This window comes from Trachemys scripta, chromosome 8, assembly GCF_013100865.1.
Source record: "Trachemys scripta elegans isolate TJP31775 chromosome 8, CAS_Tse_1.0, whole genome shotgun sequence".
Classification (NCBI taxonomy): Eukaryota; Metazoa; Chordata; order Testudines; family Emydidae; genus Trachemys; species Trachemys scripta.
The window spans coordinates 1,619,869-1,635,315 of record NC_048305.1 but is presented as its reverse complement, the minus strand read 5'-3'; the positions used below and the strand labels follow the sequence as shown (position 1 = coordinate 1,635,315).

General features: G+C 52.6%; 1 protein-coding gene across 1 annotated transcript; it reads left to right on the top strand.

The window, feature by feature from the left end:
- The first annotated feature begins 9,104 nt into the window (after window positions 1-9,104).
- Window positions 9,105-14,050, top strand: SPINK1 (serine peptidase inhibitor Kazal type 1). Its single transcript, XM_034780485.1, has 4 exons — window positions 9,105-9,301; window positions 10,362-10,402; window positions 11,022-11,131; window positions 13,865-14,050. Exons 1-4 carry the CDS (start codon window positions 9,247-9,249, stop codon window positions 13,908-13,910), a joined length of 252 nt encoding a protein of 83 aa, XP_034636376.1. The 5' UTR covers window positions 9,105-9,246; the 3' UTR covers window positions 13,911-14,050.
- Window positions 14,051-15,447: the final 1,397 nt, after the last annotated feature.

Genomic DNA, 15,447 nt, shown 5'->3' with positions numbered 1-15,447 from the left:
GACTGCATGGGAGCAGGGCCGGTGCAGGGCGCGAAACTTCCACCTTGGGCCCCCCCCCCGCCCTGCAGCCGCCCCCCCCCCCCCTGCCCTGAGGCCACCCCCCCCCCCCCCGCGGCAGCTCCTCCCACCCCCCGGGGAGCCGTGCGGCAGCTCCCCAACCCAGCTCACCTCTGCTCCGCCTCCTCCCCGAGCACGCCGCCCCCCTCTAATTCTCCTCCCCTCCCAGGCTTGCGGCGCCGAACAGCTGATTGGCGCCGCAAGCCTGGGAGGCGGGAGAAGTGGAGCAGCAACCGCACGCTCGGGGAGGAGGAGTAGGAACACTGTAAAAAAAAATTGGGGGCACTGCTTTTTGGCGCTCCCCAAATCTGGGCGCCCTAGGCAATCGCCTAGTTTGCCTAAATGGTAGCACCGGCCCTGCATGGGAGAGCGGAGACACCCACTTTTTACAGATGCCAGGCTAATATGGCACTGAGCTACCCACATGCCAGACACTCTGCATGAAAAGCAACAGGCATCCGAACACGAAGCAGTCAAATGACAGATTTCCCAAGGACAACAAAATAGAAAAGTCCTTCGGCCAGTTCCTGATGTCATCCTGATGTCAATTGGCATAGCTCCACTGAGGTCCAAGGAATTGTGCCGATTTAAACTAGCTTGGGATTGGGCCCAGTGATTTCAGTGATGCAGCTTGCAGAATAAGCCACCGCCCACTGTGGGTAAGGGTGGCATAACTGAACACGAGTTACATTGACTTCTGGGCACAGGCCAGCAGATGGCCAACGTGTCACCCACACTAATGCAGTGTGGTTCCTTGTCCCCCCCAGAGGCTAGACAATGTCCAGAAGTTTATGAGTCTGCTACTGGCTTTGAGCTAATAAGCCTGATAGTTTAGCTTAGCCTTAACCCTGCAAACTAATGCTTCATCGGGCCGTATGTGGTGAATGGAGCTTGTGCGGGCTCTCTGCACAGGATGGAATTTCACCCTCTGACTATTATCATTCAAGTTCCTTAGAGCTGTCGACGGCTACGGCTAGATGTAGATTGTGGTGGGCATTTGGGCATAGGAGGAACCGGCATTTCTACCCCGGCTGCACCAACATCATTCCTCAGGCTCACTAGGCAGTGGAGTTTCAGCATCCAGCAGGCAGACACATGCTGTGGGATAAACACTTTCCTCCCCATTTTGCAAACTGGCCCGCCTCATGCGGCATACTTCCAGCTCCACATGGATTCCCGGGGACAGCCAGAAGCAGATTTCTTCTTCTTCATTTGGCCAGAGGTTTGTGGCTGTTCTTCTCTGATCTGGACCTTGCCACAGACCTCTGGGCCTTTGAGAGTCCCAGAATGGATTACTTCACGGAGCGCTATTTGAACCTACGCTTGAAGACCACTCAGACCCTTCCACGAGTGCACACTCCGGCTACCTGCTTAATGCGCAGTGCTAGTCTGAGAGTGACTATAACACCCTGGATACCTCAAGTCCCACAGACATCAAAGGGGTGCTTCTCTCCCTGTTTGCTTTCACAGCTAGGATGCTCTTGCTAACCATGCTAGGTAGGAACTCGGGGGGGCTGGAGAACAGGATGTCCTATGGGGCAGGTCCTCGACCCAGCAGCTCACCACAGTCCATTAGAGCCCAAGTCTGTTTGCCTAGAGGGCCCAGGCACTAGACCCTGGAGGTGATTGTGTGTAATGTGCTGAGCTGTGGCTTGGGATGGGGATTCTGACTAGATCATACTTGTCAACACCCCATGCTGCGTATACTGGATGAAGTTCTCCGCCAGTGTCCATTGGTGCGGCTCCACTGAATTCAGTTCCATTTAACAGAGCTGCACCCGTTTTCATCAGCAGAGAATTTGGCCGACTGCACTTCAAACCAGAGGCTTTTATGATAACTGCCACTGTATCAATTACACCAATAAACTAAATTGACCCCTGCAGCTCATATGTTCAGCAGGGGGCTGGAACAATGTGTATAGTGGGGGGCTGAGAGCCATTGAACCAAACTGTAAACCTTGCATATAATGGAAACCACTTCAAGCCAGGGGGTGTGGGAGCACCCCCAGCACCGCTAGTTCCAGTTCAGCTCTTCGTGTCAAAAACAAGGATCACTCCTAATTCCCTTTCTAATTCAGGCCTAATTGTATTTGAAGTACCTGGCGTCTCCAGAGACACTGCCTCCGAGATGAATCCTTGCTCATAGCCAATTAGTTTGCACTGACATTTAGCTAGTGTACTGTAAATATCTGGGGTTTACATTGTTCTGTTGGAGTCTCATTTCATTTGCATGATAAACACTCTATGTTAATACTTAAGTACTCATTACCTTAAAGAACTGTGTGTCCAAGGTTAAATTAACAGTGACGTCTGGAGTGGAATCGTCCTTTGACAGCAATATGGCTACAGTTGACTGTTCCTATTTGGCTCAAGCTACTGTAATACAAACACTTTCTCTAATTGATTTTGGCATCTGCTTTTCTGTGTTCAATGAATTAAAACTGCCTTGTATTCATAAGCACCTATTAGTAATGTTTTACTCTGCTCTTCTCTAGTGATTTCTGGCTGAGATATCAAAGTGCTTCAGAAACATTAATTAACCCTTATAAAACCCAGCGGGGCATATCTGCTCTCCAGTGCAAAAGGGCCATAGAATCATAGAAATGCAGGGCTGGAAGGGACCTCAAGAGGTCATCAAGTCCAGCCCCCGGCGCCGAGGCACGACCAGGTTAACCTAGATCATCTCTGACAGGTATTTGTCCAGCCTGTGCTTAAAAACCCCCAATGACGGGGATGCCACAAGCTCTCTTGGAAGCCTGCTCCAGAGCTTAATTCCCCTGAGAGTTAGAAAGTTTTTCCAACTATCTAACCTCAATCTCCCTTGCCTCACGTTAAGCCCATTGCTTCTTGTCCTGCCTTCGGTGACTTGGAGAACGTTGATCACTGAGCTCTTTAGAACAGCCCTAAACAGAGCCAGTGCTACCATTAAGGCAAACTAGGTGCCAAGATTTGGGGGCGCCAAAAAGCGGTGCCCCCAATTTTTTTTACAGCGTTCCTGGGCTGGGCTGCCGGCGGCATGCTGACATGTGCAGCTCAGACTCCCTCTCCCAGCGCAGCAGCCGCTCCATTTCTCCCGCCTCCCAGGCTTGCGGCACCGATCAGCTGTTTGGCGCCACAAGCCTGGGAGGGGAGCAGAATTAGAGCGGGGGCGGTGTGCTCGGGGAGGAGGCGGAGCAGAGGTGAGCTGGGGTGGGAAGCTGCTGTGCGGCACTGCAGGGGGTGTGCTTCAGGGCGGGGGAGGGAGCTGCTGCGGGGAGCTGCCGCAGGGTTGGGGGGAGGGGCGCAAGGTGGAAGTTTCACCTAGGGCGCGAAACTTCCTTGCACCGGCCCTGGCCCTAAACAAATTTGAAGACTGTTCCCGGGTCTCCTCACTTCAGTCTTCTTTACTCAAGATTAAACATACCTCAGTTTTTTAACCTTTTGAATCTTTCCTCATAGGTCAGGTTTTCTAAACCTTTGATCATTTTTGTTGCTGTCCTCTGGACTGTCTCCAATTTGTCCACATCTTTGCTAAAGCCTGGTGCCCACAACTGGACACAGGACTCCAGCGGAGGCCTCCCCAGTGCTAAGTAGAGCAGGACAATTACCTTCCGTGTCTTACATACCACACTCCTGTTAATACAGCCCGCAATGATATTAGCCCTTTTCACAACTGCATCAGACTGATGACTCGTGTTCAATATGCGTTCTGCTATAACCCCCAGATCCTTTCTAGCAGTACTGGTGCCTAGCCAGTTATTCCCCATTTTCTAGTTCTGTGTTTGATTTTTCCTTCCTACTTGAAGTACTTTGCACTTGTCTTTATTGAATTTCATCTTATTATTTCAGACCAATTCTCCAGTTTGCAAAGGGCATTTTGAATTCTACTCCTGTCTTCCAAAGTGCTTTCAACCCCTCCCAGCTTGGTGTCATCTGCAAATGTCATAAGCATCCTCTCCACTCCACTAGTCACGTCATGAATGAAAATGGTGAATAGTACTGGACCCAGGACAGCCCCCTGCACGACCCCACTAGCTACATCCGTCCAGTTGGACAGCAAATCATTGATGACTCCTCTTTGAGTTCAGTCTTTCAACCAGTTGTGCACCACCTTATAGCACATCTCCCCAGTTTGCTGGCGACCATGTGTCACTGGCTGGCTGGCCCTCTGAGGCAAGCTGGACTCAGTTTACCTATGGCTTAGCAGCTATCCCTCATCCTCACTGATGAGCTGGCAACACGAGGGCTAATTAGTGACCCCCACTGGGTGTAATGGGGCTTAGCTAGAAAGACTGGCCCCAGCTGCGGTGGGGAGCAGGGCGAGCAGGACTTCAATAGAGTCAGAAGCCCAGGGGAGCAAGGGGAGCCCCCCTGCTGGGAAGAGACTGGCAGCATCTGGCTGAGGCACCCCAGGGAACAGATTTGGCTCCTGCGGGGGAGCCCTGAGCCAGGGCCTACAAGGAGAAGGGAAGAGAAGAGAAGCCGGGGAGGGGCGGAAGACCAGGGGCTGAGATATTTGGACCCCCAGCAGGAAAAGCCTGGGGTGTCAGAGCTCTGACAAGAGCAGGGAGAAGCGCCCCAGGAGGGGTGAAGGACCTTTCCTGCCCCTCGACTGGGACTCTGAGTGCCCTGGCAGGGGAGTGAACTGTTACATGACCTGGCAGGGGGCCTGCCTCAGAAGACACCAGCTGAGACTGGCCATTACAGCCAAGAAAGAGGTCCCCAGGGGAGGTGTGACAGGTGAAGTCCCTTGCAATCCTGCGTCCAGGCTCGAAGGGACACTTCAGAGGCCAGGATACAGCATGTCATGTGGGACTGACTAAAATCAAGATACATCATGCTGACAGCTTCCCCCATCCACTCGGCCAGTAGCCCTGTCAAAGGGGGAAATGAGGTTGGTTTGGCATGACTTGTTCCTGACAAATCCATGCTGGCTGTTCCTTATTACTCTGTTATCCTCCCGGTGCTTGCAAACCAAAGGTTTAATTTGTTCCGGTATCTTTCCAGGTATCGAAGTTAGGCTGACCGGGCTATATTTCCCCAGGTCCCCTTTGTTCTCTTTTTTAAAGACAGGTAGCACGTTTGCCCCTCCCTAGTCCTCTGGGACCTCAGCCAGCCTCCGAGAGCTCTCAACAATAAATCACTAACAGCCAAGATTACTTCAGCCAGATCCTGGAGGACCCTAAAGTGAATTTCATCAGGCCCTGAGGACTTGAATACGTCTAACCTGGCTCAATATTCTTTAACCTGTTCTTTCCCTAAGCTGACTTGTGTTCTTTCCCCATTGCTGTTAATAGCAATTGTGTTAATTATCAGGTCACCGTTAACCTTTTTAGTGAAGACGGAAACAAAGTAAACAAACAAAACAAACCTCTCAGCCTTCTTGATGTCATCAATCTGACGTAAATCCAGTCATTTCCCACGATGGAGTCTCCAGATTGAGACTGGTGATTTGACCCAATGTGTTTCTGTTGCGTGCCTGGAATAACAGAAATGTGTTGTGCTGGTCAAAATAAGAAATGTCCACAGAGGTCAATTAAATGCTCATTGGCTGCCTGTATTGTTGTTAGGTACATGAGTATACAGTTTAATTATTACTGCTGTGGTTAGGTGTATGTGTATAGGACTGTCCAGAGAGATGTGAAGTCACGCTCCCTTCCCTACGAAACGTACTCTGTGGCCCCCATCCAGCAGCGAGCGCCATGCAGATGTCCACACGAAGCCCCTGTATTGAAAACAACAAAGGCTGGAGGCTGGAGATGGTGGGTGCATAGAATAAGGCTCGTGACTGCTACAGCCACTCATAACCTCAGCTCCGGTTTATTTTCTGATCCGTGCATTTCTGGAATTGTACCATTTGGATATTCCGGGCGGCTCTCGGCGGCGCTGTGAAAAAGGCTGTAAGGAGGGAAGAGGAGGAGCGGGAGGCAGCCTGGTGTATAGGGGCACTGAGGGCTGCTCCAGACGACAGCAGCAACGGACTTGCTCCGTATGGAATTCTCTCCATGGAGCTTGTCAGCGCCAGGCGATTCGTTTGTGTTTACAAGGGGGAAATTGTTCTTTAACTGGTCAGTGTTTTTTCCCAGGCTGGATACGGATCCGTCTGTCTGTCTGTCCCAGGTTTTAAAACTTAAAATCCAGACAAGGGGCATCACAGACAAGGGGCATCACCAAACCATTCCGGACATGAAGAACTTATCACCCAGTTAGGCCAACTATAGAATGTTTTTACAAGATCTCCTCTAGTTCAAAGGGAATAATACTGGGGCCATTCTCTGGCCTGCGTTACACAGGGAGCCAGATGAGATGATCACAGTGGTTCCTTGGAATCTGTGAATCTAAGAATAATTGTAAAAAAATATCAGTGTTAGTCTGAATCTGTAAAAAGCAACAGAGGGTCCTGTGGCACCTTTAAGACTAACAAGTATTGGAGCATAAGCTTTCGTGGGTAAGAACCTCACTTCCACAGGACCCTCTGTTGCTTTGTAAAAAAATAGGATTCACTCAATGCGATTGTGTGGTGCCCCCTTGTGCGAAGAGTCAGAAGTGCAGCCACTGTTAATGTGAAATGTTGCACTATGACCAGAACTGAGCAAATATCACAGCAAGTCTTCCACAAATATTATCTGATTTTCAAATAGACTGATTTCAGTGTGCTCGTGCCTCTGTGTGTGTTTCCTTTCTGCTAACGGTCTCAGAAATGAGGTTACTGGCAGGAATATTCCTGGTACCAGCGGACACTAGGGCATCATAAAATGTACTCCAGTTCATAAACACGAAATAGTCACGTGATTCTAAGCACCCACACATCCAGCTCCTCCCACTCACATTCATCCACAGCACCTCAGGAACGACCCCAGCAAGCTGCAGATGTCTTCTCCGTATCCCTGCCTCTATTTCAAAAGTCTCTTCATCTGTTTAAGAAATCTGAGGCTGCCGCTGAACGTGGGTGCGCCTTAGAAGTAGAGGGGCGTGTGGCTGAGGACAGTTGCAGGCGGGCAGCCCGAGGCAGAGGGCGGTGGAGGGGCGGTGTCAGGGAGTGTGTTTGGGAAATGGTGCCTTCGCTGGGGAGATCCTTGATTTCCAGTGATTCCAGTCGTGGAAGATGCCTAACTGCAGGGACTGAAAGCAGAATTTGACCCTCTGTCCCACCCAGACAGGGCCTAGTCACGCTCCTGTGTGAAACCGCCCTGAGCAGATGGGATCCCTGGGTGAGGTGTTGATAAAAGGGGAGGAGACGTTCTTGTCCGCTTCCTAAGCAAGCCACGCTTTGCATAGTTATTGCTCTGCCCTCATCCCCAAGCCCCTTTTGTTGACTCTAGGCCCTGTACAGGGGTGCAGTGAGCGAGAGGGGAAGGCTTAACAGGAATTTCTCTTCTCAGTCAAACCATTGTTTGTGCCGAGTCTTCGTGTAGCAGATAAACCCAAGGGGCCAGCCCGGGCCCTGATATGGCTCCACCAACGCCGTGGGTTTACATCTGGATTGGATTTGGCCCCATCTTGCGCCTGGAACTTACCGGCCTCGTTTTTATTACTTCCTTGTCAGTATCCAGGTGACACCTACGCAGTTATTGCTCAGATAGGGAACTGGGTTTGGGGCTCATCACAAATGTTCAGGTTTTGTTCCTAATCTGCTGTTGTAGCAAATATCAAGCCCCCAGGAGGGGGAAAGATAGAGGGTGTCTCGGTGCAGAAACAATGTCCTTAGTGAGCTATAGCAGGCTATGTCTGGGGTTTGTCCTGCCTATCGGCCTCTATTATAATATCTGTGAGGGCATTAAAAAAACCCTTCTCTACCAGCCTCTCCAAGAGCACACCATGTTGTCCCTTCAATTCCTTCTCCTACAATGCAGTTATCGATGTCGGGGGCCATCTCTTGTCAGAGGACGGGACATAGAACTGACATCTGGGGCCAGAGCACTGGTCCATCGAAGGGTCTTTAAATCCACTGTAGGAGTTAGTTGGGCCTGGATCTCCAAACTCTTAGACAAGCGTGTCACTTTACACTTGGGATTAGCTCAGCTGGGGCCATTGGGACGAGTCACTGCGGGAGCAGCTCCTTGGTTTGAAACCCCAAATGATGATTCCAGGTCTGACTTTGATGGGATGCTATTTGGGGCAGGGACTGTATTTTTGTTCTGTGTTTGTACAGCACCCAGCGCAGTGGGATCCTGGTCCGCAGCTTGGATTTCTCAGTGGTTTTGTTGGCTCCAGCATCTCTCAGTAAAATAAAGATCCTATAGATGGTTAATGCAATGGAGTTCTTAGCTCACCCTTTCATTCACAGCTTACCACCCGGCACTAGAATCAGCACTGTGGTTACACCTCTGCTGGGTATTGGGATAATACTGGGTTCAAGTTGCATTCTGATGCAGTTTTTAATGCACAAGGGCTGAGCTATTCCCTCTTCTTCCCGTGTTTATATGCAAGATGTGGCAGTGATGAATGGGTGGTCAGGACTAGTGGTTGGAGCAGGAGTCGGGTGCCAGGAACCGGAGTCAAGGGTCAGAGCCAGAGTCGGGAGTGAGCAGGATAGGAACAGGACTGGGGGGGACAAGGCAGGCCCAGGGGTGATTGTAGCTGTGGGCAGCCACTGATACCCGCAGGCCTGCTGGCTCCCTTCAGTCAATCAGGCAACCCTACCACAACTCGGCGGCACCCATCAATCTGCCTGGAGGCCAGGCTGGCTAGTCTCCAGGCTCTGCTGATGGAGCTCACCCCTGGCAGGCAAGTGCATCCATAAACTGATCCCAAGCCCCAGCGAAGCTGCTGCCCCAAGTGGGTGCAGTCAGGCTCCAGGCTGGCGCAGGGGGCAGGAATCCACCTGCCCCACCCCTATGAGTTAGTTTCTTGCACAAAGCCCCTTTGCTCTGGCTTTGCACGGGAGACCAGGAACCCTCTTCCTGCAAGAGGATGGTGCTGTCCCGCCTCTGTGCCCACCGCCTGTGAGCTGAGATGTTTCCCATTAACTCTGGCTGGCTCTTTGCCCTGACGCACCAGACTGCTCCAGCCAGGACTCAGAGTCTTCCTAGCAGTTTGAATGTTGTGTCCACCCGTTGGGCTGGTGCCGAGTCCCATAGAGCCACGGGCTGGCCTGGGCGGAGCCTGGAGAGCCGTAGAGTGGGTAGATATAAAGCTCCCTGCGTAGGCTTCTGGAGAGAGGGTTTCCTGGAGAGAGGCAGATTCTGACTCCGTCCGCAATAAACAGCCATGAAGGCAGCTGGCCTCTTCCTGCTCCTCGGTGTGGGGCTTTGCTGCTGCTCAGGTGAGTGTGACGGGTCATTTCCCTCTAAACTTTCCCACATGCAGACTGCCAAGGCCGGGAAAGCAGCCACCGGGTGGTGGGGACCCAGCTCAGCTCAGGGCGAGAAACCCAGGGACCTGGCCAGCGTTCAGCATGGAAGAGCAGAGAGCCCTGACCCCTGCTCGGAGACGGCAGCAGACGGCTGGAGGGTCAGGCTCTGCGTTCAGCGCTAGAGCGAGACGCCTGCAGCCAGCGAGCATGTAAGCCAGTCTATTCCTGGGACACGGGGATGCCGGAAAGTGAAGCGGGGCAACGCCGCGTTGAATTACAATCCCTGAGCCGTGGGAGGCCGATAGCCACAGAGGTGAAAGTCCAGCCCTGCCTATCAAACTGCCATTTCCCCAAACATCGGGACTGTCCCTATAAAATCAGGACATCCGGTCACCCTATCCGGCACGCAGTGCTGCGCAGTGTGTCTTTACAGCAGCAAGGAAGGAACTCCCTCCTTGCCTGCTTCCGAGGCCACCAGCCATTCGTCATCACTGGGCCTGATTCTGCTCTCGCTGAGCCTGCTGAGAGCAGCCGCGCCACCCACGCAGGCGAGAGCACAATCAGGCTCGTAAACTGCACTTTATGGCTGTGGCCAATAACCGATTCTGGGCAATCGAAGGTCCCTTTGTTCCCTGGCAGCACCAGGTGGAGCTGGAGCGAACTGCCGGGAAGGTCAGTGTCATGGGGCTGGGTCACTGCCAGGCGCCTGCTGCGGACGCGGTGGGTTTCCGGCCAGGGGACAAAGGCAGAGCTGGAGGTGGCTCTGCTGGTTGACAAACAGCCGGTGAGCGGAGCAGGGCCAGGAGTGAGATCGAGAAGGAAGGACGCTGACGGGGGAAGCGGCTGGCCCAGGACAGTAGCATGGTAGGGGAGCGGAGAGGAAAGTCGAATGGGGTCCTCCTCACAGGAGTGGGGTGAGGGGCCTGGAAGCAGCAGGAGAGTTTCTGTTGGACCTGTGCAAAGAACAGGCTGGGAGAAGCCAGCAGCCTATTTCATCTAAGGAGTTTCCTTTTCCCCCCGTGTGTTTTAGCCAATGCTGAACCGGATGGTGCTTCTGACGAAGGGAAAGAGGTAAAGACTCCTTCTGTGCAATGTAACTGCATACCCTTCTTTGGGGAGACCGTTCTGTCCCGGTGTCGTGGGAAGCCAATTCTGCTAAAAGCAATGAGGCAGCATTTCCCAGTGGCTAGTGCACTGGGGTGGCAGTCAGAAGACCTGGGGTCTAGCCCCAGCTCTGTCACTGACCTGCTGGGTGACCTTGGGCAAGTCACTTTCCCCCCCATCCCTGCCTCAGTTTCCCTACCCGTCAAATGAGAATAGTGATGCAGCCCTCCCATTGCAAAGTGCAGTGAGATCTCTGATGAAAAGTGTTAGATAAGAGCTGATTAATCATCTGAAATGCCAAGCTAAGATCCCAATTGTCAGAGAGAAAGTTAAAATGAACCCGCACAGTGGCAGCTACCCACGTTGCTTCTGAATTCTCAAGGTGGAGCTCTTAGCAAGCCAGGACTGGTCACAACGGGATAAGTGCAGAAGAAATTGAGGGTATGATACAGTTTCCATCCATCCTCCTGCAGGACCATTTTCATTTCTGTGGTTCCCCACCAGCCTAAAGCATCACCTTCAACAGGAAGCTCTTTTCTACAATGCCTTGTGTAAGGTATATTAATACTCCCCTTTACTCACCCAGCCTGATTGCGGCAGCTTTATATTTCCGGGCTGCCCAAAAATCTTGGATCCTGTATGTGGCACCGACAATTTGACGTATCCCAATGAGTGTGAGTTGTGTGCTATGAACCTGTGAGTATCTGGACTCTTTTGAGAAAGCTGTGACTTTTGGCTTGGTGCAATATTCGGGGATAAATGTTTGCCATTCCCCTCTTCCCTGCTGATGCTCTCTTCCACTGGCCTAGGTAACACTATAGCCATCTTCACCGGCTCATCCCATGCTTACTGTTAGCTGTAGTATTATCATAGCAGCTAGGAGTCCCAGTGGTGGACTGGGACCACATCGTGCTAGGCGCTGTGCAAACACAGAGCAACAAGACAGTCCCTGCCCCAGAGAGACAAGAGACAGACAGACTGATGAGGGAATACAATGAGACACTGGACCAGTGGAAGTGTATTAGGGCCTGAGCCAAAGCCCGCCCAAGTCAATAGCAAACCTTCTGTTGGTTTTAGTGGGCTCTGGGGCTAGCTCTTAATGAATCTGTGCATTGTGGGTATCCCATTTCGGATCAGAGCATGGAGGTAGGTGTGTGAAGGGAGTGAAGCCAAGATGTTCCAACACATCTGCTGCAAAGAAAATAAGACTTAGCTCGCGGTCTGCTGTGGTATGTGCCGGTGCCATTGCCGATAAAGAGGGAGACAGTTCTTTTGATGTGCATTCCGTCAATTGAACGGAAACTGAACCCAGCAATTAGCCCACCAGACGTATGAGAACCCGCACTGCGTTGGCAGGGGTAGCGGGCATCTCTAACTAGAGCTTCAGTCCTAACTTCTGTGATTCAACAAGAAGGGACTCCTGGGCCCATCTTCTGCTTCCAGCGGAGTTCCTCCCGATTTCCACTGGTGGAGCTGAGGGCAGAATTTGTCCCATAGGAAAGTGAGATGGAAAAGACCTAGGTGGCCTTGGCCATCCCCAGTAGTCTGCTCTACAGTGACTTCCTCATATCTGAAGGCCAAAGAGGAGGGTTTCTAAGGAGACAGGAGTACAAAATAGATTCAAGAATGCACCAGTGGATGAGACCTTGGCTAGAGAACCAGGATCAGCGACCCAGCTGTCCTGGGGCCCCCACCACATCCCTTTGAGATTCAGTGAGCAGCTACTCTGACTCTGCTGTCCTAGATCGCTGTGTCCGGCGGTCACAGGGTTTGCTATAGCACAGATTTGTCTAAAGACAACACCCATCTCCACCTCCGTCGACTGCTAGATGATATGATACATGTAGGGGAGAGGGTTGGGTAGAATCCTGACTCCGCAGCATCACTAAGGGCTGGGCCAAGAGCCGGTTCCAGAGTGAAGAGAGGAGGAGGGTTTTCAAGTGACACGGAGGGGTCAGGAGCAAAGGAAGGAGGAGATACGCGGGGTGGGGGATGCAAGAACAAAGTGCCCCCTCCCCGCAGAGAGCTGCCGGAAAAGGGGAGGCGATAGTCCGAGGAACAGAGAGCCTGATCCCACGGAGATGAATGAGTCTGTCCACTGACTTCAGGGGGCTTGGGGTGAGGCTCACAGGGGAGCAGGGGCACATGGGGCTGGAGAGGAAAGGTGGGGAGAGTCCCTGGTGGAAGGAACTGGATTCAGGGGGCCTGGAGAAGCTATGGGAACCAGAATGACACTGGCCTGCGTTTTGCAGTGACAGGGCGCTGTCCTGCAGCATTTTTCTCAGAGGCCCATTCAGGGACCCCTAAAGATGGGCTGGGTGTATCTTTAAAAAAGGGAAATAAATGACGTTACAGTTCTCTGTTAGCGTGGGAGCTACAGGAGCACAAGTTCAAACGAAACACCGTGTGGTTTCACTCTCACGGTGTGTCAGGGCCGTTGATCTAGGGCTCAAAGCCAATGCAAAACGCCTCCGTATCAGCATTACGGGAGAGATAAGAACTCTGTCCTTGGTCTCTGTAACGTCTCCTGGTTTGCAGGAATAGGGAGCTGAGAGGCAGGACTGAGGGGCATTGGCAGAGCTCTGTGAGTGGCCCAGGGCTAGACTAGCAGGGGGGCTGCAAGGTAAGATTGTGGGGAGCTGGCAGAGCTCTGTGTGAGACAGGGGTCCAGCAGCGTAGCAGGGGTGCTGAAGGCCAGGACTGAGATGTGGGTAAGGAATAGCTGGGGGTGCGGAATTGGTTAGTGGAATAGTCACTGGTAAAGGGCCCGGTTCTGATCTCACTTGTCCTGGTGTCACACTGGTGTCATTTCATTATGTCGCTGTTACTGGGGAGCAAAATAGTCATCAAACTCCACACCGGCTTGGGGCTGTTTGTTGTTGGTTTTGGTATTTCTATGCGCACCTGAGTATTTCAAGAGAAAATGGACCCACTTTGGAGTCAGTTGGGCCCCCGGCTGAGCAAAGCTGTTATTTTTTCACATGTGCACGTTTGCATTTTCCCGGCTTGTGGCATTAAAATAGCCATGACGAGTCAGGTGGGGCAGGTGTAAATAAATGTGAAGGAGACAAAGTGGGGCGTGTTTGCATGTGAAACCCCTGCCCAGAACATCGCAGCGCTGGCAGGAGTTGCAGGGTCTTGATTACCAGCAGGTGTCTGATGTCTGCTTTGCAACAATGAAGTAATTTATTCTGACAGGAGATGTCAGAAAGTATTAGCTCTGAGGTTTACAGGAATTAATTAACTCGTGTCCCTAGTAACCCCCTCCCCACCCCGAACTGCCTGCCGCGAAGACATGGGATCAGCCTCTGACTGGGTGTCATTTTAAAATTACAGTTTAATTATTATTTTCCACCTGATGTTTCTCCCTGGAGTCTCCCCTGCCGGGGGGTTTCGAGCTGCCCTGATATGTCTAACCTGTCTCTTCAGGAGAAGGGGAACTCACATTCGCATAAAGAGGAGAGGAATGTGCTGAGTGCCTCGTGCGCTTTCGGCGTCTGCTCCGATCCGGGCAGAGAAGCGCAGAAGTGGGCGTGTGACAATTCCTGATGAAGACGCACACAGCTGCCACTCCACCGTCCTGCGTCGCCGTTCAATAAACCTGACCGCATCGCAGCCGCTTGCATGGCTCATTTTTTCCAGTTGAAAGGCGTGAGTGTGACCTTTGGTTTGGGATATGGGGGAAATCTAACGAGGTGTCAGCAGAACTATCAGCAGAGCTCCCTCCACTCACTGGGGAAGAAATAACCGGCCCAGCATTCAAAAGAGCCGATTCTGATCTCACTGACCCCAGTAAAAGTGCAGAATATCCCCCTGATTGTGCGTTGGTGTATCAAAGGTTGGGATCAGGCCCACTCCCTTTAACCTGGGCGCTCTGCTGGGAAGAGGCAAGACTGGCTACTCAGTGCACAGACGCTGCCAGCCTGCCTGAGCCAAGAGCGAATGGCCTGATGGTTCACCTGCCGCTCCTGCAAACTTCAATGGGGCTCGTGGGTGGCGGGTTCTTCTGCAGCCCTCAGCTTAACTCGGCAGAAACAAATTCCCCTTTTTGTCCTGCCTCGTAACCCCTACCGGCCGCCCGGCACTGGGGCACCACTGAGTTGAACTGGGTGACTTCGGCTGGTCCCCTGCCCATGTTGAATTTCACCCCCCTGAGCAGCATTTCAATCCAGATACCTCCGCTTTGACCCCCCAGTGCAGGGCAGGGCATTGAAAGCACTGAAAGGGGCTGGGTCGTGTCTGGCCGCTAGGGGCTGCTGTTGGACCACAACATTTTGATGGGCAGAGTTTGAAGTTGTGTTTTCTGCGAGGCTGGCAACATTCCGGCATCTGCAGCTGGAGACTTCAGCGCTCCCAGGGGGGCGCAGTCAAGGCTTTGGACTGCCGTGATTTAAATAGAAATTTGGGGGAAATCAACACGAGGTGTCTTGCAATTGCCTTGATGCAATCGAAATAGGGCGCCTCCACGTTCAGCCCCACTCATTTCTGTTTCTCAGGTGAGCCGGGGGTCATCCTCCCGACTGTGCACTGATGCTGGTTGCCTCTTTCTGTGCTGCACCCTGCTTAAAAAATGTCTTTAGCCACAACCCTTCATTACATTCCTGGCTTCCCCTCTCCTAGCCTGCGGTGCTGGCAAACACAGGCAGGCCCCTGGCCCACAGCTGGGGCCATCTGGGCAGGCCCTTGTGCCCGCATGGACCTTTGATTCCTCACAGGCAGCCTGGTGCATACGCACTGACATCAGGCACAGATCTGACCGCGGGCTCGGAGCCTAACACTAGGGTTACCATACGTCCGGTTTTTCCCGGACATGTCCGGCTTTTCGGCACTCAAACCCCCGCCCGGGGGGAATTGCCAAAAAGCCAAACATGTCCGGGAAAATGGCGGCTCTGCTCCTCCCCTGACTCTTCGGCTCTGTTTAAGAGCCGAGCTGCCCGAGCGCTATGGGCTTCGGGCAGCCCCCATGCCTCCGGACCCTGCGCCGCCGGAGCCCGGGAGGGGAAGTGCCTGGC

Coding starts and splice junctions, on each gene's coding strand:
- SPINK1 (XM_034780485.1), top strand. CDS start 9,247: ATGAAGGCAGCTGGCCTCTTCCTGCTCCTCGGTGTGGGGCTTTGCTGC. Junction 9,302..10,361: donor GGGGCTTTGCTGCTGCTCAG/GTGAGTGTGACG, acceptor CGTGTGTTTTAG/CCAATGCTGAACCGGATGGT. Junction 11,132..13,864: donor GAGTTGTGTGCTATGAACCT/GTGAGTATCTGG, acceptor CTGTCTCTTCAG/GAGAAGGGGAACTCACATTC.